Source organism: Larus michahellis, chromosome 21 (assembly GCF_964199755.1).
Source record: "Larus michahellis chromosome 21, bLarMic1.1, whole genome shotgun sequence".
In the NCBI taxonomy this organism is placed as follows: domain Eukaryota; kingdom Metazoa; phylum Chordata; class Aves; order Charadriiformes; family Laridae; genus Larus; species Larus michahellis.
This window is the reverse complement of record NC_133916.1, coordinates 5,101,391-5,129,167: the sequence shown is the minus strand read 5'-3', so window position 1 is coordinate 5,129,167 and position 27,777 is coordinate 5,101,391. Positions and strand designations below refer to the sequence as shown.

The following is a 27,777-nucleotide window of genomic DNA, read 5'->3' as shown; positions in this document are numbered from 1 at the left end:
GGCTGGGATGTGCCACAGGAATGTTAAGGGCCAAATTCTCAGCTGAGGCAAACTGGTTCAGGGCCTCCGAAGTCGGTGGAGTGGCACCGATTTGCACCAGAGGAGGATCTGACTGTGCATATACTTTTATATATATATTTATATATATGTGTGTGTGTGTATAGATATATTACATAAATATATATGTATGAAATAATTTAAGAAACATCCGAGACAGCATGCTGTGCTCTTGTGTAGAGCCAGGGAGGCTGGGAAGGCAGCTGCTCGCCTCCCCCCCTGTCTCTACCAGCTTTGATTCACAAATGGAAACAGAGTCTTGAATTAAATTAAAAACCGCACGCGCACACACACACGCACACACACAACACGGTGCAGAGGCTGTAAAACTCAGAGGCGTGATGCTGGAAAGTCCAGGTGTCCCTGAAAAGATCAGATCAACTAAAGCTGAAGGAGGGGAAAATAAATAAATGAAGGGAAAACAGCAGAGGGGATCTCGCTTGTGCCGGTGCTGTGTCCGGCATCGGGTCCCCTGTGTCTGCCCAGGCGCCCGTGGGGACACAGGGACAATGTCACAGCCCTGCTCTGTCCTGGCCAGGCTGTGGTGGGGTTGGAGAGGCTGGTGGGATGTTCATGTCCTGCTGCATTTGCCTTGGACCCGCTTTCTCCTTCACCACGTGCTTTGCTTTCGCTCCATCCCAGGACTGAGCTTTTTGCCATCTTGGTCTTCAAGGATGAGAGGGAAAACTCCAGCCCCAACTAACGCCTCCCCTCTCTCTGCAGAAAGTTCTCCCAGAGATGGGTTTGGTCCAGCTCAATCCTTCCCACTGACAGAAGAGCTCTGCAGAAGACCTCCTTCCCATGGACTTTCGGAACAGAATGACATTAAAAAAAAAAACCAACCCAAAAACCCTAGAAAAGCCCAGCACCCCATAAATTACCAGTTTCTTCCAAAACTCCTCCTTGTTCCTCATCTCGCCCTCCCCAAACATCCCAGAGGACTGACAGATCCTGGCTCCAATACACCACGCTCCGAGCAATTGCTGCCGGCTGCAGAGAGGATGGAGGGCCGGGAAAGCAACCGAACCGAGCATGTGAAGAAACAACCCAAAGGCTCTGGACCACTGTCCCCCCCTGCCCTCTCCTCTGTGGGAAATGGAAAGCCCCTGGGGCTGCCGTGGCCGGGCTGCGGATCAGCTGGGGAGCAGGACGTGCTCCAGAAAGTAGGTGATGGAGTCCCAGTGCTTCCAGAGGAAGAAGAGGAAGAGGACGAGCAGGGCAGTGCTGAGGATGCGCATGCGGGTCTTCATGAGCGGGGTGATGAAGTTGGCAATGGTGGAGACGAAGACGAGCAGCACGGCCATCAGGGCCAGGATGACGTTGATGAACTTGCCCAGCAGCGCCCGAGCGTTGGCGTTCTCCACTCCTTCCAGCTGCACCACCTGCTGCTGCTGTTGCTGCAGCTCCAGCTTGGTCACCCGTGTCAGGCAGGACTCCACCGCCTCCTGCGAGGGACAGCACGTCAGGGCTGCCCAGCAGCTCTGGGGATGCTCCACAAGAGCTTTTGGTACTTGCCCCATGCCCTGAGACCTTGCCGCTCCAATGCATGCCAACCTTGTTGACGGTGACCACCCCAGCTGGGAAGGGGTTTCCCTCTGCAGACCCTTGGCCCGTGTGATGCGCGAGGCATGCCCTGTCCCACGCTGCCTGCGCCGGGGAAGGTCTTGGTGCCTACTGCAGCAGGGGAGGTGACCCAAACTGGGACAGCTGGGACTGTGTTAGAATCACAGAATGTGTTGGGTTGGAAGGGACCTTAAAGGCTGTCTAGTCCAACCCCCCTGCAGTAAGCAGGGACATCTTCAACTAGATCAGGTTGCTGACAGTGTTGGCCCACATGTGGCTCATAACAGCCCAGCGCTGCAGCCATCCCCCCCGAACCGTGCCCTGTCATGAGCACCTGGTGACTTCAGGACAGCACGGACTCGCTGGGGCACAGACGGGGGTTTTGGAGACATGGCTTAGTTACCTGCTTCTTGCTGTGACAGCATCACAGCAAGGACTTACTTGCAGAGGGCTAGAGAAAGGGATCCCCCTTGCCCACCCTGCCTCCCAGCCCACCCCTTGCCCCATGGATGGAGGGTGCAGTGGGGGGCTGAGCCCTTGTGCTCCCCTACCTGGATGTCCCGTGCCCTCTCGTAGGACTGGTAGGCCACCTTCTCCTCCATGCTGGCCAACTCCTGCTTCAGGTTGGTCATTTCATTCTGGTGCAGCTCGGTGAGGTCGTTCAGCTGCTCCTCCAGGCGCTCGTACCTGCACATGGAGGGTGGAGGGACGCTGGGGCAAACAGGTCCCCCCAGCCACCCCCTGCCCTCCTTCCCTGGACGCTGGGGAAACCACCCGGCCCCCCCGACCCACCCTGCTCCTGGCTGTAGGTGATTAGGGCTGATGAAGGGGAAGCACTGCATGATCCTCCATGGGAGCAGTGCTGCTGGGGGGGTCTGGCAGTGAGGAGGGCAGTGGGGACTGCAGCCCCTCACGTCCCTGGCATGTAGGGCTTAGCTGGATAAGCCCAGGATGGTGACCTTATAGTCCCCAAAATGCCACGCTGGGTCAAGACATGCTGCCACCCTTGTACCCACCCGTCCCTACCTGTACCGCTCCTCTTGCAAGCACTGTGTCATGTAGGTGTAATCCCGCTGCAGCTGGGCCTTGAGGTCCTCCATGGAGTCCTCCAGGTGCGACTGGCTGTCCTTGATCTCCCGGAGCTCCTCCAGGATGGTGTCGAAGTTATTGTGGTGGCTGTCCAGTGTGTTGGACTTGGGGCTCCCCAAGCCACCGGGTCCTGCCCCTGAGTTGCTGCCACCAGCCGAGCCGGAGGTGGCACTGGAGCACTCGTCATCGCTGCCGTACTTGGGGCTGGAGACCAGGGTGGCACTGCCGCTGAGAGCCCGCGACGCCTCCTCTGGGTGCCCGTCATCCAACGTGTCCTTCAGGTGAGCAATGTTGTCCGCGCTGCCGAACTTGTTCCGGATGAGGCTGGCAAATTCCCGAGGCTTGGAGACCACAGCGGTATGGGTGGCCTGGGACAGACCCGAGAGCCCTCCCTTCACGCCCTCCACCACGCCACCGCCGAAGCCGCTGATGCTGGAGCGAACGTTGGCACCCACGTCCTTAAGACCCTGGTGCATGTCCCGGAAGACATCCTTGGGCTGCCGGGAAGGGCCGTTCTGCTCGATCTCCTTCAGCTTCTTGTGGTAGTGCTCCAGCTTCTTGTGCAGCTGCGCGATGGTCTGCGCCGACTTCTGGTTCTTCTTCTCAAAAACCTGCTTGATGCGGGAGGCTTGCTGCTTGTCCGCGTTGTTGGCCAGCTTCAGGTACTCGGCCACGTTGTCATCCCGCGCCTCCTGCTCGATCTTGATCTGCTCGGTGATCTTGAGGATCTTCTGGTGCAGGTGCTCGATGGCGGCTTTTGTCCTGTGAGGGTCTGGGGTGCCATCGGGGACGTCCAGGCAGACGGTGCCGTCGGCATCGCCGTGCCCGGCAGCGGAGGGCAGGCTGAGCGCGGTCACGTCCCCCTTGTCCAGCTGCGAGCAAAGAGAGAGGAGGGTGATGCTCAACAGGGGGAGTGAACGCCCAGGCAGCCCCCGGGGAGGGGGCAGGAGAGGAATGGGGCTGAGGGGGGCAGAGGAGGGAGAGGGAGGCGAGAGCTGGGCAGGAGAATAGTTAACCAGAGCAAGAGCGAGAAGTTGTTTTGGTTTTTTTTCCAGCTGGTTAAGCATTTCCCAGCCATACCACTGGCATCCCAGGAAAAAGCCAGTTAGTGGGCACAGTAAGAAATTAATTAGGGTTTTGGGGCTGGTTTTGGCCAATTGTTTTGAGCAAGGAGCATCCGCCGCCGGGAGCTCAACTCTGACTTTCCGCCCTCACTCTGTGGCAGAGATGGGCACCCGCGTTTCTGGGCTGCAGGACACCCAGCGCCAGCCAGGGGAAAAGGAGCTAAAACTGGAACCCACCATCAAATCTCCCACCAAACCAGCGGTGAGAGCAGGGACTGAGCAACCCGGAGGTATTTCAGTCTCATTTTCCATCTTTGGCTTTTAGCCTAGGTGCACACGGGAGTTTTTCAGCTGAAGAGAAACTCTGCCATAACCCCACTTTGGGGGTGACTCGGGAGCAGCTCCTGATCCCCAGAGGCTGCAGGTGCAGGGAATCCTTTGCTTTCTTTTCCGAGGTTTCTCACCTGGCATTGCAAGACCCCTCTGCAAGCACAAGCTGCCACCCAGTGAGTTAGGACACACGCTGATTTTCACTTTACAAACGGAAAAATCGGAGCTTTGGGAGAGGAAATGACTTGCCTGAGGCCACGCTTAAAATCAGTGGCAGAGACCGGGCTGCAACCCAGGGTCCTGCTCCCCAACCCCGGCACGCTGCTTTGCCACTCGGAAAATAAATCACTAAACCTTCCCAGCTGCTGGGTTTTACATGCAGATTCTTATGCAAATCTCAGTGGTTGTATAAATGGCTCCTGGCTTCTAATTAAGAGCTGCTTGAAAGTTAAATACTGTTGGCAGACCTGAATAATTTCTAATTTCCATCACACTTTCCCCGAATGACCCTTTAATAGGGATAATGCTGCGAGATCATTACTTAGGAATGTGTTATCACCAGGAAATGCCTTGCGCGGGAGGGAGGAATGTTCTCAAGATGCTGCTTATAAAAACACTCCCGTCTGCAGCAGGTCCCACGGGGGGCTCGGGAAAGCAGGGGCAAACGCTGCCCTCCTCTTATTTACTTCCATCTCCTTTTCCACCACCTCGGCGCTGCTGTCCTGCCGGGAGCCTGGGGGTGTTGATGCTTCACATGGTGTGTGTGTGGGGGGTCCTTGCAGGGGTCTCAGCCTCCTTGGGAGGCTGAGACAACCACAAGCTGGGAGGGAGCATCCCCCAGCCCCTTCCCCAAGGCTTTTCTTCTCTCTCGGTTGCAGCAGTGTCACTGTAATGTGAGGAGGGGGCTGGAGGGTGAGAGCAGAGGGGAACCCTGCAGCCCCCAGCCTGCAGGGGGACACAGGGCAGAGCTGGGAGCCGGATCAGCACTTTATTCAAAAAAACAAAACAAAAAAAACCAAACCCAAAAACCAAGAAAAAAAACGCCCAGCAAACTGGTGGAGTTTTCAGACCCCGCTGCCAGGCTATCCTTAGTTCCTCAGCTGGGCTGGGCCCTTCAGCTGCCTCGCAAAGGGCTTCGCTTCGGTTTCTTATCAAGGGGCAGAAATTAGCAGCAGCAGGAAACAGGCTTTTCACCCAGATGTGCAATTCTCTGTGCAGTAAGGGACAAATTGGTCACCGCAAAGGAAAAGGGCAGCACCAGAGAGGCCGCAACGGGAAACCCCAACGGGGCCAGTGAAGGGGAGAAGTTGCTCAAACTTTGTTTCCAAACAGGGAAAGGTTTGGGAATCACCCAAAGGTTTGGGAATCACCCAAACCTTTGCCCCTGCAAAGCCAGTCTTTTGGATTTATTCACGGGAGTATATTTGGGAGCACAGGGGGAGGGGAGGCCAGGATGGAGGAGGGAGCGGCAGGGATGCGACGCTGCCCATCCCCGCTGACCTGGCTGGGGTGAAATCCTTTCCCTGAGCCCGGCTGAAAGCTCTGCTCTCGCAGGCACAGGGCACACCATAGAAAAGCCACATCAGGTTATTGCTTTGAAAACAACAACCAAAAAAAGACAATACCGATCTCTGCAGTATTAACAGACACTGCCTGATAAATCCCAGCAAGCCTAAATGACTGTGCGGTGGATTTAACCGGGGGATTAGTAAAAGCCACACTTTCCCTACATGCAGAAAACCTTCTGGTAGGAACATCGAAATGAAAGGGCTGTTTTCCAGGCGGGCTCGGAGGGGAGAGCAGGGGCTGATGTGGGATGCAGGAGGAATGCAGGAAGAAAAATTATTCTTACCAACGGAGTTCAGCCCAGGAGAGCTGAGATATGCAAAAGGCTCAAGCTAATAAGCTGAGCAAACAGTACTTAGAGGGCCACGGCCAGGCGCAATTATGCAATGCTGGTGTATTTGCTGCTGCAGGTTTGATGGAAGGAAGCCCAGGTGGCAGGTGAGGAGCTCAGGGCCCAGCAGCTCGCCCGGGGCCGTGTCCCCAGCACGGGGATGTGGGTGTCCCGGCACACCCACGCCTGGAAAGGATTTAAACCCATTCTTAAGAAATTACACAATTATTGCAAAGTTCAGAACAAAGCTCTCAGGACACTTACTCATGCCCTGAACTATTCTGTTTTCATACCCTATAGCCTACTAGGACGCGCAGCGGATGAGCTAATGCCGTGGCTTCTGCCGCATCGACCCCAAGCGAGGACTTTCCCTACAAAATGTGACCATGGTTGCCAGCTGAAATACAACACGGAGATGAAAATGGCCATGGGAAGGACTGTATGTACCTTCAAGCATGGGAAAACTAAGTACCACCGAGCTGTCGAGGGATGCTGGCAGGCAGGGCGGACCCGAGGAGCTGCTGCACTGATCCGGCAGCTCCACAGCGTGGGTGTCACCGTGCCACAAGCCCTTGGTGGCCCTGGAAAGTCACAGGGGAAGAGGCCACGGCCGGCAGAGAAATGCAGGTGGGCAGTGGATGTGGGGAGGTTGATTTTGGGACAGGCGTTAAATGTGGGTGATTCCACGGCCCCTCTTCCCCAGAGCACTCGATCAGCGTAATTCAGGACAGCATCTGTCCTGTGGGTTGGTGGCTGCAATTAGCCCAGCGTTACAGGGGATGCTCTGGGTGTCCCCAGTCCCGTCCCCACGTGCGTTCGCAGCCCCGTGCCTCCCGGAGCAGAGCCGTTATTCCCACCAGACCGCGTTCCCCACCCCAGGCATTGAAAATAGAAGCAGGAGCCCTGACTCACGCTTCCCACCCTCCTTTCAAGCCTGCAGCAGAGACCGAAGCAGGCAGCCCCGTGTCCCCCTCCGTGCCCTGCCTGCTCCCGTGCCATCCCTGCACGGACACAACAGGTCGGCAGCAGCTGCCTCCGCTAATTTACCAGCCTGAGAATAATTTTTCTTACATAACGTAGGGAAGCACGTTAAGGGTTTCATCGCACAGTGGAGCTTCCCACCCGGTCTTTGCTGTGCTGGCACGGATCATGCCGCTGGGTTTCATTCACCGAGCGCCAGCAACAGAGGTACCGAAAGCCCCTGCGGGGGTCTCTCCCCATCACCATCCTCCCTGTTGTCTTATTCTAACCCCACCGGCTTCCGGGACCTACCTCCATCGCGGGCAGGGTTCGGGTTCCCCAGGGCTAGTCGGTGTGGGCTGCTTGGCCGCCTCCCTGCCGCGGCATGGAGCCCGGCTGCGATGCACGGGCAGCGCTGGCTGCCATGGCTGGGGGGAAAGCAGCAGCTGACGGCAGCAAAGTTTGAGGGGAGCAGCAGGGAGGAGGAGATCCCTCCTGCAAACCCCCCCGTCAGGGCTGGCCCCGTGTCCCTGGGGACCTCCCGAGCACGCAGGGAGCGAGCGCAGCGTCGGGACCGAGCCGGTGGGTGCAGCGGGATTGTCTGCCGACTCAGGAAATCTGCCGGAGCTGTTTACAGCTCTCAGTGACTGGAGCTTTCAGGGCTGTAATGCAAACCTCCCCCCCCTCGTCCCTGTGGCGGGAGATTCACACGCCTCCAGCTCCACACGCTGCCTGTGCCCTGACACAGGGGGTCGGGACGGGCCGTTGTCATCTGCTGTGTCACGTACCGGGACATAAAGCCCGGGAGAGGCCAGGGGGAGGGATGCATAAAGCAAAACCCCGGCTGGGACCGATGCATGGGGGAAAAATAGTTGCCAAGCAAGGAGGGGGCAGCCCGAGGGAGCTAAAAGCCAGGAACCAGCCACTTGTGTCGGGACAAGGTAGTGTCTCGGCCACGCACTGGGATGGAGCCGGGCCCGGCCGGTGGAGCGCTGCCGACCCGCTCACATCACAGAGAGCGACGGGGAAGGTTGCACCGACCTGATCCTGCCGCGGGAGAACACGCAATGCACGGAGAACACATCCAGCCGACTGGCCAGATGCAAGCGTTTGATGCTTCACGTGCAATTAAAAGGATATGAAATGGGATGGATGGATGAAAAGCAAGCAGGGAGGACAGCAGGCTCTGGTTCTGCAGAAGCTGGTGGCCGTCTGGAGTCACCCCCCAGGCGCTGCACTTATGCTGGGACCAGTGGTGCTGGCGAGGGGCCAAAGCGAAAGCCCTGGGCGAGAAAGGAGACCTGGAGCTTGTGCGTTTGAGTCAGCCCAAACCATGGGGTTGCACAGAGCAGGGTCGATGTGGCCAGCGCTGCAGGATCAGACCTGGATAAGAGCGATTGAGGGAAGCAGGACTGAAGCCCACAGCCCTACGCTGTGCCTTGACGTGCCCTGCGGATGCTGGAACCTCAAACCAGCTGCGGCCACAGACCAGAGCATCTGTGCAGCCACAGACAATGGGTGAAACGAGAAAGCTCCATTTGCAGCTCTCTGCTTTAGTTATTTCTCAAAAAAGGCAACAAAACAACAACAGCTTAGGAAGTCTTTTCAGCCACACGTTGAATTGTACAGGCTGGACCGATGAGCTGATGGTGACCCAGATGCATGTTTAATGGGGAAGCCCGTGCTGCTCCCGCAGCTGAGCCAAACCAAGCCCCGCTCAGCCTCGCGCTTCCCATCATCTCTCAGGCTGTCCCTGCGTCCCTCTGTGCTCTGTAAGCGTGACCTGCGATGTTGGAGAGGCTCTGGGTGCAAGGCTGCACCTCTGAGCTACCCCGCGGTGCTCAGCCAGCACAGCCCTGCCTGGGTGTAGCAGCTGGGGTGAGTAGCGCCAAAATCAACCTGGCCTGGCATGGATGGGTTTGAAAAGTTTGGTTCGACAGCTCCATAAAAGTACCACCCCCAGGTCTCGGTCCCCCTGTATCCTGCAAATGTGAGCTCCCCTAAACCTGGCCACAGACACTGCCCTTGCCATGGCGGCGAAGCCTCCCTGCGAGAAGATCTTCCTTCCAGGAGGCATTGGCTCGGGCAGGTCTGGGGCAGGGGCTCCGTGGGCTGCTGGCGCTGCCGGGCTGCGGGAACACACGTGGCTGCAGATAAGCTGAGCAGGGTGACAGGAGGAAACAGGCACAGAAGCAACAGCCTCCACTTGGGCTGCTCTGAGCAGGGAATGGGATTCCTCGAATCCCCCCATCCTTTAGCCCAGCGCTGACGGACCCTCCTGGACCAATTCCAGCACCGGTGCCCACGCTCGCAGCTCTCCGTGTGCCGGTACTGGGGAGGAGGCAGAGCAGCCCATCATGGACCAATCTGTGATGCGAAGCTGGCAAAGCGCAGTTCAACACTGGTAACTAAAATCCCTGTCCCCTTCTAGCCCAAGCTCCCACCGCTGTGACACTGGCTCCGTGCAGGGCACCCTGCCCAGGGCATCCCCAGCCGTGTCACTGCGCCCAGCAGGTATTTGTGTGAGACGGTGCTTTGGGAGCAAGGGACAGGCTGCATCAACCACACAACTCAGCTCGACAGTGCCGTCTTCCTAAACCGGTCTTGGCTGCTGGCCCTGCAGTGGGGAAGCGGCGCTGGAGGGACGTGGCTGGTCCCAGCAGCCCAGCCCGGGGACAGCACAGCCCCGTGCTGACCCGGGCATCCCCACAGGCCACAGAACCCCTATGGGAGTTGCTTCTACACAACGAGCTGTCAGCAGCTCCCACGTTTCTCGGTCTGTCCCCTCAGGACCACAGGATCTCATAGGCAAAAGCCCCCCCTCCCCATCTGCCTGGGAGTTTGCCCGCGCAGCCTTTGTGCCAGCGCTGAGCCCCTTCCCCGCGCACCCACCCGCCGTTTGCAGGCACTGGCAGTGGGTTGTGGTATCGTCCATGATGAAAGGCACAGAGAAGAGCAGATTCTCCGGTAAGTGAAACCCACCAGGAGCAGAAATGAGCTGTGCCTACCATATGGTGCTCAGCCGTGCCGGGGAAGGGACTCCGATCCCAACGAGCTGCCCCAGGGAGGGTGGATTTTGCAGCCTGCCCAAGCCCTGGGCGGCGGATGCCTCCAGGCATGACATGGGGCAGATTACCAGAGGATGTTCATCTTTGGTTTAATATCTCTCATAACATCACTTCTTGTTTTAGCACAGGAGCCAGAGGTCACTTCCCATCGCCCTTCTGCAGCCTCAGCAGGGCAGGAAAAACCCCCTGCCGCACAAGACACTCTGGAAAACACCCTCCCTGCTCTGAGCTCTCCTTTCCACTTCCCTTATTTGAAGAGCTGGGGCCGGCTCCGAAACTCATCTGCTCCCCACCGGCCACTCGCAGCGGAGGGACGTGGTTCTGGGGGCTGCCAGGCACAGCCCCGCTTCTGCGCCGCGCCTCGGTCCACCCAGCCTGCAGGTAATTGCAGTGTCCCCCCACCGAGCCCCCCATAGCTCCTGCCAGCCCACAGCCCCCGGGCAAACCCTGCCTGACCTGCCAGACTCTGCCTGGCCTCGGGGGAGGACAGAGAAGCACGGATTTCCCCAGAGGAGCCTCAAAAATTGAGGACTTAGTAAACACCAGGATGCTCAGGATGAGACTCCGCAGGCAGCTTGCTGCCCCGAGACCCGCAGGGCATTTTTTTTTTTTTTTATTTACTGGGGACTTCAGTCAGCTTGAGTCATAGGAAACCACCTGGTCTCAGCTCCCCAGCACAAGGGGAAGGGTAGGGTTAGCAAATAGTTGCAGAAGCAATAACATCGCCTATTTGATGCCCCAGCGAGGCGAGGTAGAGCAGTGGTGCAGCATCTCCCCTCCCGAGGGCACGGCCCTCCCTGCCACACGATGCAAAAACCCCGCCGGCGTGGGAAAAGTGGGGGTTTTGCAAGGGAATTACCCGAGAGGCTGGTGGCGGACTCCCCTTCATCCTTAGCACCAGCTCTGCTTTAGGAGATGTAGTCCGCTGCTTAGAAAGCAGCAGCTTTGTTTTCCAGGCCTGCCTGTAAGAGGCAAATTTAAAAATGTATTTAAAATAAATAAACCCCAGCTCCCATGCAAAATAAATCTCTGGACGGACACAAAATCACAGCACGTTCACTGTGCGCCGGTGCCGAGTGGTGCAGAACCTGGCCCTGAACGCTTACAAAGTCCTGGTCCAAGCATCTCAACCAAGAGACAGCTCACCTCGCGACGCAGCGCAAACGCACGGCAAATTTTGGACTGGGTTGGCTGTGCCTTGGCTGGCTGGTACGGGCAGCAGCTGGGGCTGGGCTTAACGGGAATGCGCAGGGCCTGAGCTCAGCACGGAGAAGCAGGAAGGAAAGGAGGAAGACCAGCCAAGCTGTGCTAGTATCCTCTACCGAGCTGGGAAAGCTGCGTACAGATTATGGGGAGCCAGGATGCTGATACAGACGGAGACCTGCAAAGTCCACCACTCCTTAACCTCACGTTCCCGAGTGCTTTTGGTGTCCAAAGCAAGTGGATTCTTGGCTAAAACCTCAACCCTTGCAAGCCCAGCAGCAGCCTGACCTTCGCCTTCGCACCTTGCTCCTCACCCCTTATTCCTGGACATCCCGAGTCCTTGCCCTGCTGGTGCCTAGGAGCAGGAAGGAGAGCGGAGGGGGGGTACTTACAAAGACACCCAGCAGAGAATTAAAGAGCAATATCCTTTTCCCGGGACAGGAGTCGGGAGGATGTGGTTCCGGCATGAGGATGCCCTGGTCGCTCCGGCAAAGTGCCGGGCCGGTGCTCCGTGAGGCGGCCGGATCCTCTCCCTCTGTCATGGCTGCGGTTAAGGAGTCGAAGGGGCAGAGGATGGCAGGACGTGCGTTCGCAGAGGAGGCACAAGGAGGCTCTGAGGCAGCCAAGAACAAGCAGCGCAGGCTGGCGAGCGGGGAGGGAGCCCGGGGGAGCGGGAAGAGGCTGGGTGCCGCAGGGGCCGGTCCTGCTCCTCCAACTGTGCTGGGAGAACAGACAGCACCGCCAAGCGCTGCCTGGCCAGGCTGCCTTCCGAACCACGCGGAGAACAAACAAACGAGCCGCTGCTGTTCCTCGGTCCCCAGTCTGAGCTGGGACGGTGCCACCATCCCACGGGGCTTTGAGTGGCAGCAGGCAGGGATCATCTTCCTGCACGGCACCCGGCGAGGAGCCCTGCGTGGAAGGCGGCTGCGTGGGAACAGACGGACAGATCCCGGGGGTGGAGAGGATCTGTCCCCGCTGTCTGCTGGGGGCTTGGGAAGTCCCTGTGACTCTGTGCCCATCCATACCATGCGGACACCAGTGTTTCCTAATTCAACACCACATTCTCTGGGTCGGGGACTGTCCCTTGTGCCCTAAGCTTGCAGGTCATCGGGATGGACACCTCTGTGGAGATGATTCAATGACCGTCCCTCAAGGGTGACGCCATTCATGGCCCTTCCTACGCTTGGAGAATCTTTGGAAAAATTCCTGCTGCTGTTTTTACTGGAGGGAGTAACCCTGGGAGCTCCAGCAATGGTGCTGCTATTTCGCTTGCCGGGTGACACAGCCTGAAAACCGCCAGCAGCACCCCCAGCCCATGCTCCAGCTGGGTTTTGACACCTCTAAGAGGGTGCCTGGGCAGCCTGGGGGGGATTTTCAGCAGCTTGTGTAGGGAGGGGTTTGAGGGGGAAGGCAGGGAGAGGCAGAGCCGCGGAGTGAGGAGCCCGGCGCTATCAGAGTCACAAGGCAGGACCCTGCTTTGCTCATCCTGACTCAGGAGCCAAATCCTGCTCACAGCTACAACCCATCTGCCTGCCCACGGCGGCAGGGGACGGGCAGGACAGACCACGGGACAGACATGAACCCTTGCTCCCCCAATCCTGCCCTCTCTGCCCGGGGCATCCACCCCACACACCAGCCGCCCCCTCGACCCAAACCCCCCCCGGGGCAGGCGGCGTTCCCAGTGCCTGCCTCTCGGGGAGAGGGAGCTGCTGGTGGGCTGGAAACAACAGCCATATGTCAACGAAGGCTGAGGAACACGATGTCTTCTGCTAGGGGGTGAATCAGTGCGAGAGTCTGATATTCTTCTCCTCCTGAATTAATTAAGCAGCAATCTCGGGTATCTTTGTCTTCACAGCTATTATCTGCTTTTCCCAAATTGCTCCTCGAAGCGCCATCCCGATGGGAGTGAGGGAACAAGTTCCCACCAGCACCCTTCGCTCGCAGACTCTCATTGCCCCGTGACACGCAAGGAAACAGAGGTAGGAGCCAACCTGGACACGAGCACTCTCGCACCTCCGGTTTTGTGATGCCCCCAGCAGTTCGCCCCCAAAACCCTTGGCACTTGTAGGGTCTCCGCACACCCAGCTCCCTGCCTCGGGACCCTGCCCGGATGCCGGGGGGATTCCCGGCCGTGGGGCTGAGGGAGGGCAGCTTTACACCACCGCTCCCTCTATGCACTTTTGCAGTCACCGCTGGCCTATTTTTGCTCCTTCCTCTGGGATTTTAACACCAGAACTCACCCAGAGTTTGGGTGGGAGGGGAGGATGTGCTTTGCCTCCGTCAGCAAATCCTCCTAAAGAGATGCAAGAGGCTTCACCCAGCGTATCGAAGTGTTGGCCCCGGTTCCCAGCTGGGGAGACCGAGGCAGGGAGCGAGGGGAAACCCCTGCCTGGGTTAGACACGTGGGAACAGCAACCAAAGCAGTGAGACCCGAAGGTCCTGCATCCTCTTAGCTCCTGCCAGCTCCTTGGGGATCCTTAGGTGCTCAGCACCTCCAGAAAGCAGGCTACCTGCTCAGGAGCTCACCTTCAAGCTTCTGGTTTTAGGATCACTGGCCCCAGTGCCACCAAAAGTGGATTTTTGGGGCAGCAAAGTGCTTGCCAGCATCCCACCCTCCGAGCTAACCTCCCTTGCCACCACCATGTCCTTACCCACCGCAAGGAGAAAGGATACTCAAGAGGCGCCGTGGAGCAACCCCGGCTTCCTACCGGTCAGTCCCCAGCTCTGGGGCATCTCCCCTCCGAGCTGGAGCCAGGCTCATGCTGCTCAGCCCCCACCATGGGCTGTGCCAACCCTGGGGGGTCCCGGCTGGACTGCGCAGAGTCCCTGTCCCCGTCCCTGTCCCAGTTGTCGACTGAGACCAGTTCTGGGTAACCGGAGCTGTAGGAGGTGAGAAACCAGGTCCCCGCCCTGAAACCGAAGGCGTTTGGATGCCGGTGGGGCCGGAGGGAGCCAGGGCTGAGCTGGACACGCTGCAGCCAGAAAGCAGATGTCTGGGAAGGGGAGATGAACTTTGCCTGACGGCCCTGAGCCACCGGGGCAAGGGCTGAGCCGTCCCGCAGCTTCCCGGCCACCACTCGCCCAAACCCCTCCATGCCTATGGGCCACAGCAGCCCCCGGGGTGGATGCTCAGAAACTGTGGGTTTCTCTCTGCTGGCTATAATCCGCCTCACCCTGATATAGCCACTGACCCGGCAGGCATCTAAATTTAGCGGGATGAATCCTGCCCTGTGTTTGGAGCACTGGTGCCCTTGAGGCAGCAGGACGGCGGGGATGGGGCTGTGGGGACAGGTCCCCCCTGCAAGGCAGAGCCCCAGGACCCCAGACCACCTCCCACACCACCCCCAGACCTCCCTCCCACAGGGGCAGGGGAGTGGGGAGGAGATGGGAGCAGGGAAACAGCACGCTTGGGCTACGAGGCCATAAATAAGCGTGGCTCATAGCACTCAGCAGCTGGCCTGGCCCACAAGCCCAAAGCCAAGACGTGGCACGAAGCCCCCCTGCTGTCCCCCATTCTTCTCCTTTGTCTCATGGGAGAAGCATCTGTGCCGGGGGGCCAAGGCGGCTGCGGGAGGGGCACAGGGGCCGCAGGCAGCGGTGGCAGCTGGTGCTGTCACTTGCCGAGGGATGCCAAGGGCGGGCGGGCAGCGAGCCCGGCCAGGGTCCGGCCCCTCGCCCTCCTCGGGGGACGCTCCGCGGGTCCGAGCCGCGCCGCCGGGCGGGGCTGAGCACTCGCACTCGTGACACTTGTGAGCGGGTCCCCCCGGGCTGCCGGGGAGAAGCCGGCGGGGGGATGCGCACGGGCGGGCAGACAGACGGACGCTGCGGTAACGCTGCCCTCTAACGGCCACCGGCCCCGCATCCAGCCCGCTCGCCCGGGCTCCCTCCCGCTCGCCCCCCGCCGCTGCTCGGTGCGGGTTGCGGGGGCTCGGAGGGGCCCCGGTGCCGGGGTTGGGGGGCTCAGCTCACCTGGACGTGGACCATCCCGCAGTCCCCGCAGGCGTCCGCGCAGCTCCCCGGCAGCACCAGGCACAAAACCCCGCGGCCGCCCCGCTCCAGCTCCGGCCTCCCCGACGGGGACGGGGAGGAGGGTCCCCCCGGGATGCTCTGCCCCGCCAGCACTGTCACTCGGCTGACCCCACGGCCGCGGGGGACCGGGGTCTGCGGGGAGACCCTGCTGCCTGGGCCTCGGCGGCCGTCCCAGCCGGTAATGCGCGTCTGCCCGCCTCTCCCACAAGGCGCTGGCGGGTCACCAGCAGGAGATTAGTGAGATAAGGAGAAGGCTCTCCAGCACGCTCCCATCGCTGCCATCACCACACGCGGACCCTGCCTGCAGCCTCCCCCTGCTCCAACCGTGCCGCTGCCACCACCGCCGTCACACATGTCACCGTGTCCGCAAGCCGGCATGTCCTCGTGTGAAACACCGACACCGGCCACGTGCTCCCTCAGGCACACCAACACCAATGTGCACCCAAATGTGCCACCTTGCTTTGGCTAAGCAAGTGAGCCACGCGTGATGGGACGCACCGATGAGCGGCTGCTTGAAATCCAGTGGTGCTCCCGGCTGTTGGTACCCGGAGAAGTGGCTCCCCCAGCTCAACAAACACCGACCGGCTGCGGTTCTTGGAACAGAGTCACCCGACAAAACCTTGGTCCACAACTGTGTGGAACTGCCAGCGGGAGGCAGGGGACATCCGAGTCACCCCACCCTGGTCTGGAGCTGCTCTTCACATGCACAAGGTGGGCAGAGCGCGGCGGGGAAGGATGCGGGGGGGAGGCACGAACATATGTGCAAGGTGGGCATCACCCTGCAAAGCAAAGCCTTGTCCCCAGCGTGTGGTGCAGGTGGCAGCCCTGTGCTGGCCCCCCCAGCTCCGGGTGGGGGTTACCGCTTGGCGATACTCCCCACGATGGGCAGTGAGGCACCTCTGCGTTACACCATAAGCCCCAGAACCAGGGCCCAGCACCAAGTGCCCAGACCCTGCCGTGGTCCCACTCGTCTCCCCCAGCCCCCCGTCTGCTCCCCACCGTCTCTCGGGGGGACATAGGGGGTGCCGGGGGGAGGCACCGTGTGTGCGGAGACTGGTGCAGGTGAAGGTAGGGAAGGGAAAACTGTAGGAACCTAATTAAGAAAAAAAAAAAAGAAAAAAAATGAAAAAAAAATCAATAGCTGCTCAAAAAGCGCTTGCTGAGGCTGAGCGATCCCACGAGGGATTAATCCGGCATGCACTCGGGCCCTTACGCAACGGATGGAAAATTCAGCATGAAATTTCTTGGAGGGGGGAAAATCACTTTTTCGGAGGAGTCCTGTGCGCCCCTGGGGTGGCAGCTTCCAAATGGGGGGTGAAATGGGGAGGAGGTGTCTGGCCCTGGGCAGGACAAGGCAGAGGCGATGTCAAGCGATTGCTCGCCCAACGCCCCCGTGGCAATGCGCCTGCCGGGGCCTGGCGGAGCCGTGCCGGGTGCCAGGGCATGGCAGCACCGTCCGTCCCTGCGGAAAAGGAGCCGTTTTACCATGGGCTGGAGGCTGGGTTTCCTGAGGGCTACGGAAAAATAATACGGCATGAGAATATCACATAGCTCTTCTTTCTCTAAATAGGTTATTTTTCCACTGCCTCACAAAGGCCCCAGTATCGTTTCTCTTCTTATTACTCTTTGTGTCATATGCAGTTAATTATTCATCCCCTCTCTGCGCTCTTTGTGCCGCTCCGTGCGTGGACGGGACCCGCTCTGCTCTCGCCTCCCTCCGCCTGCTTCCGTCCCGCTGAGAACCGCTTTAGCTCCAAGCTTTGGCCACAACCCCAGAGGGCTCAGCGGGACCGGGCTCCTTGCAAGGCCAATGCCATGGGCCAGACGGAAGAAATTTTGGCTGCGGATGCTCAAATTAACAACCTGAATGGCTCCTGGCCCTGACGCTTGGTCTGGGTGCAGTGTGGGAGCGGGGATTGCTGGGGAAGGGTCGGGGTGCCCTGACCTGCACCCTGTAAAGCGGGGAGAGGAGGACCTGGGTGGCCGTTTCTTGCGAATACAACGATGTGTCCGTCCTCTGGGACCAGATTCCCACGTCCCGGTGGTGGCCCGGTCCCCGCACGGCTGTGGCAGGGGAGCAGCGCTGGCACCTGCCGCAAGCTGCGACCGTCAGCTGCGGCTCGGCGCTGAAACAGCCGGACGAAAACAGAAAGAAAAAGTATCTGGTTGATCCTCTTTCCATTAGCTCAGAGGGCAACAGGAGTCTCCAGGTCAGATTTCCCTCTCGGAGACTCGGTGCCAAGCAGAGAGGAGTGTGGCTGGCGGGGGGACGCGTGGGAAGCATCGCCCCCAGCCCCTGCGCCCGCTGGGTCCCTCTGCTTGGGAGGAGCACACGGAGCTGACACCCCCGCTGCTAGCCCACCCCCACAGCTCTGCCCGGCCACTGCCACCCTATTACACAGCTATTCCCGTAAAAGTCACCCAGCCAAGAGCCCCCACGGGCGGCTGGAGCCTGCCTGGCTGTGTCCCCTACTGCTTTGCCAATTCACTGCTGGTATTTTCAGGTAAGTTAAAAAAAATAAAATAAAATGAAATAGGAGGATGCTTCTAGCCCTCAGGGCTGCAGAGAGTGGTTTCAGAATGTGACACCCCCCCAGCTCCAAAGGCCAAGGAGAGAAGCCGACACGGGGAATCCCACTGGCACCCGGAGCACCGCCCACCGCCTGCACCTTGTCCTCAGCGAGCCATGCCGCAGCGCTAATCTCAGCTGTTTCATAATTAACGGGGCTAAACGCTAGATGGAAATACCATCCTCTCAATTAGCTCTGCACAGAGCGGTTTAAAAATCGCTTCAGACGGGACCAATTTGCAGCCGTCTGGCCGAGTCCCTGTAGACACCTGGGGTCCCCTCCGACCCCGCGCCGGGGGTCCCACCCCACTGGCACAGAGCTCTTGCCAGGTCCCTTTCTCGCCTCCTCAAATCCCGATCTGGGAATCAGACTGGGGTATATCCCTGCCTTCACATCCCCGTGAGAGGAGCATCAACCCCAGCCGCCTCTGGACCCGACTTGCTCCCAGGCAGGGGCTGCCGTCCGCCATCCTGCTCACCCAGTGCCACCAGCGCTGTCCCGAGGGATGGTCTCCAGCACTTTGGGGTGCTCTGCACCCAGTCCTGCCCTGGCTCCCCGGCGTGGGCTCATGCCCCCAGCCACCCCGGGGTGTCCCCGTGCCAGCCCTACCTTATCGGCCAGGCACTCGGTGTCCTCGGTGAGCAGGTAGACGGCCCCGCTCTCGGCCAGGAGGATGGCAGTGTCGGTGGTGGAGGAGGACCTGGGGCGGCCCTGGTGCTGATGCAGGATGGCGGTGAGGCTGCTGTCCTGGGGGGCCTTGCGGACGAGGTGGGGGCTCCCTTTCTGGGGCTCCAGCGAGCCGCTCTTGGCCCGCCGGCTGCCGCTGTGCAGGCTGGTGCCGCGCTTGATGGAGGGGCGAGAGCGGATCTGCTGCAGCACCCGGTTGAAGGCGGTGGGACGCGCCGGGAGGTCGTGCAGGGACATGGCGTAGGAGACGCGGTGCATCTCCGGGGACCGCTCCTTCTCGTCGGGGGAGTCGTGGTCAGACATGCCGTAATGCGGCGGCAGCGAGTCCTGCGAGTTCTGGTGCTCCCGCTCCCGCGACCGCCGGCGGCTGTGGAAAAGGTGCTTCAGGCCATGGCCAAACATGGACCCTTCGGACAGCTGCTGGATTTTCTGCAGGAGAGGAGAGAAAACAACCCCTGTTACTGTCAGGAAGGGACGGCATCGCCCCACTTTGGCACACGCAGCTCTGATGGACGATGCCCACGCTAGCAGTGACCCAAAACACCGAGCTCAAGGGCTTAAAGAGCTTTGGGAGGGCTCTGGGGACCCCCCACCAGCCCAAAGGGATCTGCAGAAGGGACCAAGCCCTGCTGCCAGCGCTGCACTTCATACCCGTGGAAAAGTATGAAGCGTTTGTGGCCATTTGATGGCACACAGGGCTGAGCATGGTGGCTCGGGACGACTCAGGTATGCAGCTCCAACAGCATTCCCCACGCCGGAGGAGGTCTCCGATGAGCACTAAAAGTAGCAAGAGGAGCAGAAAGACCCTTCCGAGCAATGGAGGGAGGAGGGTCCCTGCTGCAGCCAAGGCCAGACGCTGTGCAGAGACCCCGACCCGGCGGGCAGCGGGGATGGAGCAGCCTTTTCCCTAGCTAAAAACAACAGGGTTATTCCCAGCCTTGGAGCCTGGGCCACCGACGCGCTGCCAGGAGCCACCTGCTCTCCGAAACCTGCTCCAGGAAGGATCAGGGAGGGCTTTTCACTGGGGAGGGATTTTCCATGGCCTCCGAGTGCAGCACGGAGCAGGCTGGGTGAAACCGCAGCTCCTGGCCCAGTGCCACCAAATCCAGTCCCCGCTGGGCAGCAACCGTTTTCCAGCAGGAGATGGGGACACGCTGCTCCCCCCGGTACCCCCGGGTCTCTCTCTCCCAGGGGGCCGAGACTCCCGTTCCCACAGAGCACATGGCTTTTCTCGTAACGGCTCCTGGGAAACGGGGTGGATGCTAGCCGCGGCGAAGTCATGCAATATGGATGGTGGAACAGATCGTGCTCTTGATTACAGCCAGGTCAGCCCCGGAGCACTTTCCCTGCAGTCACTGGAATGCCCAGATTTGCATCCCCAGGAGATTTCTGGCTGGGTGCCCTCTGCAACCCCCTGTGTGTGATCCAACAGGGGGGCAGCATCGCGGGCGGCATCTGCAAAGGGCTCAGCAGATCCCTGATCCCTGGTCCATTGCGGCTCCCAGGCAGCAAGTAAATGATCCTGGGACATCGAGAGATCCTCTTGGCTCCCGAGGCAGCCTCAGCTACTGGGAACCTGGCAGACCACAAGGCAGGAGTCTGCACTGTTGCTCTCTGTCTCTGTTTTGGAGTTAAGCCGAGCACCCCACCTTCGAGGACGCCAGTCCTGACCCTGCTGACGTCCAGGGGCATTTCACCATGGATTTACTGTGGCTGGGGCTCTCCCGTGGGACGCTGCTTCCCGTAACAGTGGCGCTGCCATTAACTCATGCTTGAAAACCAGCGTGAAGCGGGCACAGAACTGGGAGCTACTTACAGCCCTGGCGGACACTCGGCAAAAACCCCGGCTTTTAGAAAAGTGATGTTTGAGACACGACCGCCGGGAGCTGCAGACTCTGGGGGATTTCATGGCCATACAGAAAGGACTCCATCCCCTAAAAATCCCAGACATTAAAGCCACAAGGTCCAAATCCATAAGGGCCTAATTCTCATCACACCTGTAATATTGACGAGGAATCAGCAATTAGATCCTGTGTCACTAAACGCTATAGGCAAATCCTTTAATCCTTCCATTATCCATTCATAATGAAAATGTCTATCTTTTTGCTTTTTCCTAGGAAATATATAATAAATCTACGGTGCCAAATTGCTACTTCAGGAAATAGTGATTTAAATTTTATTCTATTTATAGAGTCTCTATGGAAACAGAGGCAGCATTAGATAGGTAATAACTATAAACCCACAGACTTCTGCCATCAAGGGTATGGCATACCCTCCGATGCACAGTTTGTCCTTTAGAAGGTCCAAGAGAAAAGGAACGACCAACTCCCTTCCTTGAGGGTAATGAAAACAAAGCAAAAGCGAAGCCGGCAATAAAGGAGAGGATGTTTTTCCAGCACCGGCGTGGAGGTGGAAGCCAGCCGCCCTCAGAGGGCTCTTGGCCCAACAGCTCCATCTGGGAGAAATTCACCTTTTAAAAGAAACCCTCCTCAGGCCCTTTCCAAGTTTTCCTGAAAGAACTTTTCCTGGGCTCTGCAGGTAGGGCTCCCGGCGGGACAGTAAGGGATCGGCATGGGAAAAAGGGGGAGGGAAGCAAAAAGAGGGATCCCAGCCCTGCTGTCCTGGGCTTGAACCCCCACCGCATCGGCGCTAAAGCAGAAGGCTTCTCTGCACTAAAGAGCTGTCAGGAGCGGTCACCACGAGCGAGCCGTTCTGCAACGGCTGTTGCAGAGAATTTGCTGATGTAAAAATTCTCTTTTCTTATACGACTCCGGGATATTACTGCACTTCCAAAGCAGAGGCATTTTTCTGGCACGAAACTACTCGTGGCTCAGAACAGAGCGTCTGCACGGGCTGTTTTGGAACAGCCATTGCTTAATAACTGATGCAATGGATACGGAGATTAATTTCTCATTGTAGACAGCTGTAAAACACTAAGATTAATAGGAAAATATCTTTATTTTTTTTGTCTTTTTCGTTAATGCGGCCAGGGTCTCCTGCTCGGCGGCGAGGACTTGTTTCCATGGACTTCAAAGGAGCAGCTCCTGCATCCCGTCCCCCGTAAGAGGATCAGTTCTTGCCGGCGGCGGCGGCAGCGGGGTCAAGCCCAAGGCACAAGGTTTGTCTGAGCACGGTCGCACCCTCTGCCTCCTTCTTACCTCTTTATCCGCTGATGAAAAGTAATCGCTAAAATGTGAGAAACCAGGAGGGGGCTGCGTGAACCCCCCCTGTACCCATCCCACCACCCTGCCTGCACCGAGAGCAGAGTCTCAGCCCTGTGGGGATACTGCGGGGACAAGACAAGAGCCAAAAATCCCATTTTAACCCAAACCAACATATCTTGCATGAAAACAGTGACTCAGATGACTGTTTTGTCTGGGACGCTGCTGCTTGGCAATGTCCCCGTGGGAGCCCCAGGGGCTGTCCCTGCCCGCTGTGGCAGGAATGCGCATCCCCAGTCCCGCTCCGGGCTCTCCGGGGCCGGTGTTCCTGTCGCTGCCAAATGGCCACGTGGCTTGAAACCGCCCAGTTTCTCACTAAATGGTTTTCCAGCTCTGCCCCAACATCCAAACCTCTTACTCGGCTTTCAGATGCACAAGGAGTGGATCTTGTTGCCGTGACCTTATAGCACAGCTGCACGCTGCGAAGTCCTGCTCAATTATTGTTATTATTAATTATTTATATCCCTGCCCAGAGGCTCCAGCCAAGACTCTGCAGCCCTTTGGAGGCACTGCACAGACACAGGGGAAGATTGTCCTGTCCCATCCCATCCCATCCCATCCTGTTCTATCCTGTCCTATCCTGTCCCATCCCACCCCATTCTGTTCTGTCCTGTCTCATCCCATTCTGTCCCGTCCCATCCATCCCATCCCAGTTCATTCTTTCCCATCCCATCCCATTCTGTCCCGTCCCATCCATCCCATCCCATTCTGTCCGGTCCCATCCCATCCCATCCCATCCCATCCCATCCCATCCCGTCCCATCCCATCCCATTCTGTCCCATCCCATCCCATTCTGTTCCATCCTGTCCCATCCCATCCCATCCTACAGCACTCCATATTTTAAGGCAGGGGGAAGCCATTCCCCCAGTGGGGAGATGGGGAAGGCCACGCCACTGAGCAGCTTGCAGCCCCGCAGACATGGGGTTTCTAGTCCTGCTGCTGCCTACTCCAGCTGCTCCTCCCACGGGTCCCCAGCAAGGGGGTCCTACCATCACCCCACTGCCGGCGGCCAGGCTGGGGACAGGGATGTCCCCCAGGGTGGCAGCCAGCCCGGCTGCCCCTCACAGCCCTATCTCACACCAGCATCCCGAGCCCCGGTTCTGCCGCTCCTCCCGCTGCCACAAAGGCCAAGGAAAATGTATAGATGTTCTAAAATGGAAAATAAAGCACTCCCCCGCACACGCTTCTCCTCCCGACGACAGGATGAGAGAACAAACATGTGACAACCGTTAGTCATGTTGTTTAATGCACTACCAAAACGCTGTAGTGACACGCAGCTCCTTAAACGCTCTCCGGAATAACTTCTGTGGGGCTGGCACTGGTGTGGGTCTGGCTGGGGGGGCTGTGGACCCCCATGAGGTCCCAACCTCAGGTCGCATTTGCAGAGCGAGATCTCTGCTGCCGGTGCCGAGAGGAGCCAGATGTGTTCCCGGGGGAATAACGCAGCGAGTGGCAGCCCACGACCGCTTCTCCTACGTCTGTCACCTCTGTGTTTCCCGAACTGACGGCGGGGATGCTGCGAGCTGAAATTTGGTGGGAAGCGAGGATGGGGACCCTGGGGGCTCAGATCTGGGGGGGCTGGGCCCGTAGGTGGCTGGGCACGGAACGCTTGGTCTCGTGAGCGTGAGAAGCACGGCACTGCTCCCGGGAGGGCAGCGCACCCCAGCCCCAGCTCTTGTCCCTCCACTGCGCCTGGCACAAACCCCAGGGAAACATGCTGTCCTTCTGGCTGCACCCTGCCCGGGGGGGGGGGTCCCCTCTCCCGGGGGGTCCCAGCTTGCAGCTCTGCAACGGGGACCCGCTGGGGTCCCTGCCTGCAGCCGGAGCACTTTTGATGAGCAATGCCCCGGGGAGATGATGGATGCGGCCGCTCCAGGGACCGCGCTGCTCCTGCTCGAGCTGCTTGACAACAGCTCCATCCCACTATCCGCAGGGGAGCCGGCTCACCTTGGCAGTGTCCTTTCAAGACCAAAATATGCCTGGAAAATTGTTCGTGCGAGGGATTAAATATAAATGTACCTGAGGGTTTAGAACAGGGGCTGGCGACCTTTACGGAGAGGAGGAGTCCTCCGCATCCTCCCTGCAGCGAGCAGTCTGCATGGGCTCCACCATGGGGGGGCCTCTGAACCGCATCAGGGGTCTCCACCCCCAGACCTGTCCACTCATAGCGAGGGACCTTTGGAAAAAACAAAGAGCTTCACCACGTCCCCTCCAGCCACCCCTGTCCCAACCCCATGGCTCAGGGCAGAACCTGTGCTGGGGACTGCACATCCCATGGAGGGACCTCCCCTTGTCCTTCATCTCCCTCCTCCCCAGGAGAGGCTCCCCAGCTCCAGGAGAGGTTCTCCAGCTCCAGGAAGGCCAGGGGAAGCTTTCTGTCCATGGATGTGGGGTTTGGATCAGGCCCTGGGAAGAGGGAAGGGCTCAGGTCAGTGCCTCTGGGCTCCTGCTGATCTTGGCTTTCGGGTTCAAAGGAGGGAAAGGTGGGAACCATGGAGACCAAGATCGTGAAACTGGAGAGGGAAATGATGTCAGGCTTCAACTTTCGGCCCTTGGCCAGATCAGCCCATTTGGGAAAACAGAGAGAGAGAGAGAGACCCAGGGCAAATGCTCAGCGCTGAGATGCTCTGGGAAAGCGGGAGTGGGACCAAGCGGTGAATGCCTTGGTGGTGGGACACCCCGGGCAGCCGCGGGAAGCTGGATGTCTCCTTCTGCAGTGTTTTGTATGGATCCAGTCGCTCTGCTGCAGAGCACAGAAATCCCTGCCACCCAACATATTTTTGAGCAGAACTGTGTGTCACGCATCTGCTTGCTCCTTGCCAGAACTTTTTTTATTTTTTCTTCTTTTTTCCCCTAATGGAGCCCTCGCTCTCGGCAAAGAAGCTGGAGCCGGGGCTGTGGAATGCGGAGCTGCCGTGGATCTGCCGGGGTTAGGGGATGGAGATGACACAAGGCAGCCTGTTGTTTCCAGGTTGCCAGCTCAAATCCGTCTTCGGCTGGCAGCAAACTGAAGTTTACGTCTGATGCCTGTTCAGTGTCCACGGGGAGATGGATCTGCAGGCCTGGGTGTGTGGCACCATGCCAGCCCGGGGACAAGGACCGGCTTGTTTGAACCCACCCCACCGTAGTGCGGCTCCAGACGGGGATTTGGGGCAGGAAAACTTTAAGATTATATTAATGATGCCACCAATTGTAGCAACAGGAGGCAAAGTGGTTGAATCGGCGGTGTCTGTGGCGGGGCCAGACAGAGTGCCCGGCTCTGCCGCGGAAGCTGCGGGCAGCACCGAGATGCAATTTTTCATGCGTTCTGCCTGGCGAAGCAAGTTTGAGGACTCACTCCATGCAGGCAATTAATTGCTGAGCTACAAATGCGTTAAAGGTGAGCATCGCGAAGCAAACCTGCATTAGGGCATCGTGCTTGCATCGATAAAATCAATGGGCATTTGGCCACCGCTGTTGCTGCGAGCTGGACCGGGCTGCAGACCGGGCTGAGCTCCAGCTCAGGGCTGGACGTGCCGACCACGGAACACTTGGCCTGGTGGCCATCCCCATCACCAGCTGCGGCTCCTTTTGCCCCACGTTCCCACCCCTGCGCGGGTGAAAAGGGCCCCAGGTGGGATGGAGAGAGGCTGGGAGATGATGCGGGTGAGAAGCATCACCTTGGCCAAGGCAAGTCAAGCCTCCTCCAGGTAAGGGTGTCCCACCCCACCAAGCCTTGCGTGGCCCCGAGCACCACATCCTGAGGGATTTGCCTTCTCCTGGCACAGGGCTCTCCCCTCCAGCTGTTTTTAGTGGCAGCAGCTGTACATCACGTCAGCAAAGCCAAAACGGCCTCAGGAGCAGGAGCCGCGGCTCGGGCATCGAGGAAAAGGCACCGCGTGTGGCAGCAAGCAGCATCCTGCGCCCGTGGGGCTTCTTGTGCTTAAAGCAGACAAGTTGTCCTGCGGGAATGGGGGGTTTTATTTCCTGTCTGCCTTTCTGGAAGGGATGCACGCAGGCACAGCAGCAGCCTGGCAATCCTGGCCATGCTTCCCAGCTCCCGCGTGACCTTGACCGTACCGGTAAGACCTTCTAGGCCAAGTGGAAGGCTGGGGAGCTCCACAACAAGGATCTCCATCCTGGATGCCAGGCTGCCCCTGGGTGACCAGGGACATTTTCTGCTTTTGTCTAGGTCTTTTTGAAAACAAAGAGTGGAAGCAGCACCTCCATCCCATCCCGGTGCAACCGCCTTTGACAGCTCTGCCACCAGCACGCTCTGCCCGCGGCCGCGACGCGCTGCAGCGCCTGAAAACACCAAAGTTACGAGCAGAGAATTCATCTCTGCAACATAAAAACCCCACCGCAGCCACGCCAGCGGGACCCTGTTGAACAGCGGGGGCTCAGAGCTGCTCTGCTTCCAATCCCACAGGAAATTTCTGCCCAATTTCACCCGGGACCGCCCCGTCCTGCCTGCCCGCATCCCTGCCCGCGCCCTGCCGCCGGGGACCGGCTCCCTTCGCTCCCGCAGCGCTGCAGTGCCGCGTAACTTGTTTTCCTCATTAACTGGACACAGCCCGAAGGCACAGGAGGAGCAGCCTCGGGGCCATTTATACACCGGCGCTTCCCGGCTGCCGCAGCACTAATCCCAGCAGCGCGGCTGGCGTCCCCCGAGCATCTCCCCCACGCTGAGGTGACTCCGGCTGTTATTTACCGAGGTCTGCTCAGCCCCTCAGCAGGGGGACAGCCCTGTTACCCCAAAAATCTTGCTTGGGTGATGGCAGCCCGCCCCAGACCCACCCCAGGGTGCAACCCCCAAGCCCGCAGCCCCCTTGGCAAGGGTGGGTGGCGTCACCAGGGTCCTCCCGCCTCTCCCACGTTTGCCCTATTATTATCACTGCTCTTGGTGGCCAGGCTGCAGCAGGGCCACGGCCTCGGCAATGCCCAGCCCTGTGCATGCTTGTGCAAGACTACCACGAGGCATCTCAAGCCTGGGAGGTGGTCCGGTGGCCCGCTGTGGGGCCACCCACATCCCAGGGGCATAGCCTCCCCTGGGAGTATCCCTAGTCCAGGAGCATCCCCAGTCTGGGAGCATCCCAACCTGGGACCATTCTTATTCTGGGACCTTCATCCCAGGAGCATCCCCATCCCAGGAGCATCCCCAGACTGGGACCATTCTTATTCTGGGACCATCCCCACCCCAGGAGCATCCCCAGACTGGGACCATCCCCATTGTAGGAGCATCCCCAGACTGGGGCCATCCCCATACCAGGAGCATCCCCATCCTGGGGCCATCCTGCATCCTCCAAGGTCACACCTGTAGCAGAGTGGGGACCAGGGTGGGGGTGGTGGTACCCCACCAAGGCGTACACCCCACGGGTGCTCACCACGCCGGTAACCCCAATGGTAACGCCATAGGCTGCTTGCCTAATCGGTAACCCCACTGTTGACCCTCCGGTGACCCCACCGGGATGCTCGCCCCATTGCCAGCCCACTGGTTCCCGCCGGCCGGTGCCGCCGCCGCTCACCTTCAGGTCGGGGGGTTTGGTGCGCGGCGGCGGGACAGCGCTCGCCTCGGGGGCCGCCGCCGCCGCCGCCTCCCCGGGCTTGGCCTCCATGGCGGCGGGGCCGGGCGGCTCCCCCGCGGCGCCGGGTTCCTCCTCGGGCTGCCGCAGCTCGTCCGACCGGCACCGCTTCATACCGGTGCGCCGTTTCCCCCGGGAAGGTGGGGGCGCCTACGGCCGCGGCGGCAGCGGCGGGCGACGCCCGGGCGGCCGCTGCGGCGCCCGGGGGCTGCGTGCCCCAGCCCCGCCCGCGCCTGCCCCGCCGTGCCCGGGCCGGGCGGCGGCTCCGCGCCGCGGCGGCGGCTCCGCGCCCGCCGGCATCGGCACCGGCATCCCCGCCGCCGCCGCCGCCGCCGGGGCCTGAGTGGCGGCCGCGCTGACCAATGGCGACGGGCGGTGGGCGGGGCGGGCGGCGGCGATTGGCGGAGCTGTCGCGGCGCGCGGTGCGGCCGGGCCCACCGCCCCCGGCCGCGCCGCTCCGCGCAGCGCGGAGACGGAG

The 27,777-nt window shown here is 59.7% G+C and overlaps 1 protein-coding gene across 4 annotated transcripts; it reads right to left on the bottom strand.

Annotated features, from left to right (window-relative positions):
- Positions 1-121: 121 nt before the first annotated feature.
- TMCC2 (transmembrane and coiled-coil domain family 2) lies at positions 122-27,541 on the bottom strand. 4 transcript variants are annotated; one of them, XM_074564054.1, is made up of 5 exons: positions 27,243-27,541; positions 18,440-18,946; positions 2,647-3,581; positions 2,172-2,307; positions 122-1,502 (listed from the first exon to the last, which is right to left on the bottom strand). In XM_074564054.1, exons 1-5 carry the CDS (start codon positions 27,411-27,413, stop codon positions 1,191-1,193), a joined length of 2,061 nt encoding a protein of 686 aa, XP_074420155.1. In that variant the 5' UTR covers positions 27,414-27,541; the 3' UTR covers positions 122-1,190. The 4 variants fall into 4 exon arrangements, with proteins under 4 accessions (XP_074420155.1, XP_074420156.1, XP_074420157.1 ...); XM_074564055.1 differs by lacking the exons at positions 18,440-18,946; positions 27,243-27,541 and adding exons at positions 11,624-11,775; positions 13,905-14,087; XM_074564056.1 differs by lacking the exons at positions 18,440-18,946; positions 27,243-27,541 and adding exons at positions 11,624-11,766; positions 13,905-14,087.
- Between the last annotated feature and the right edge of the window lie 236 nt (positions 27,542-27,777).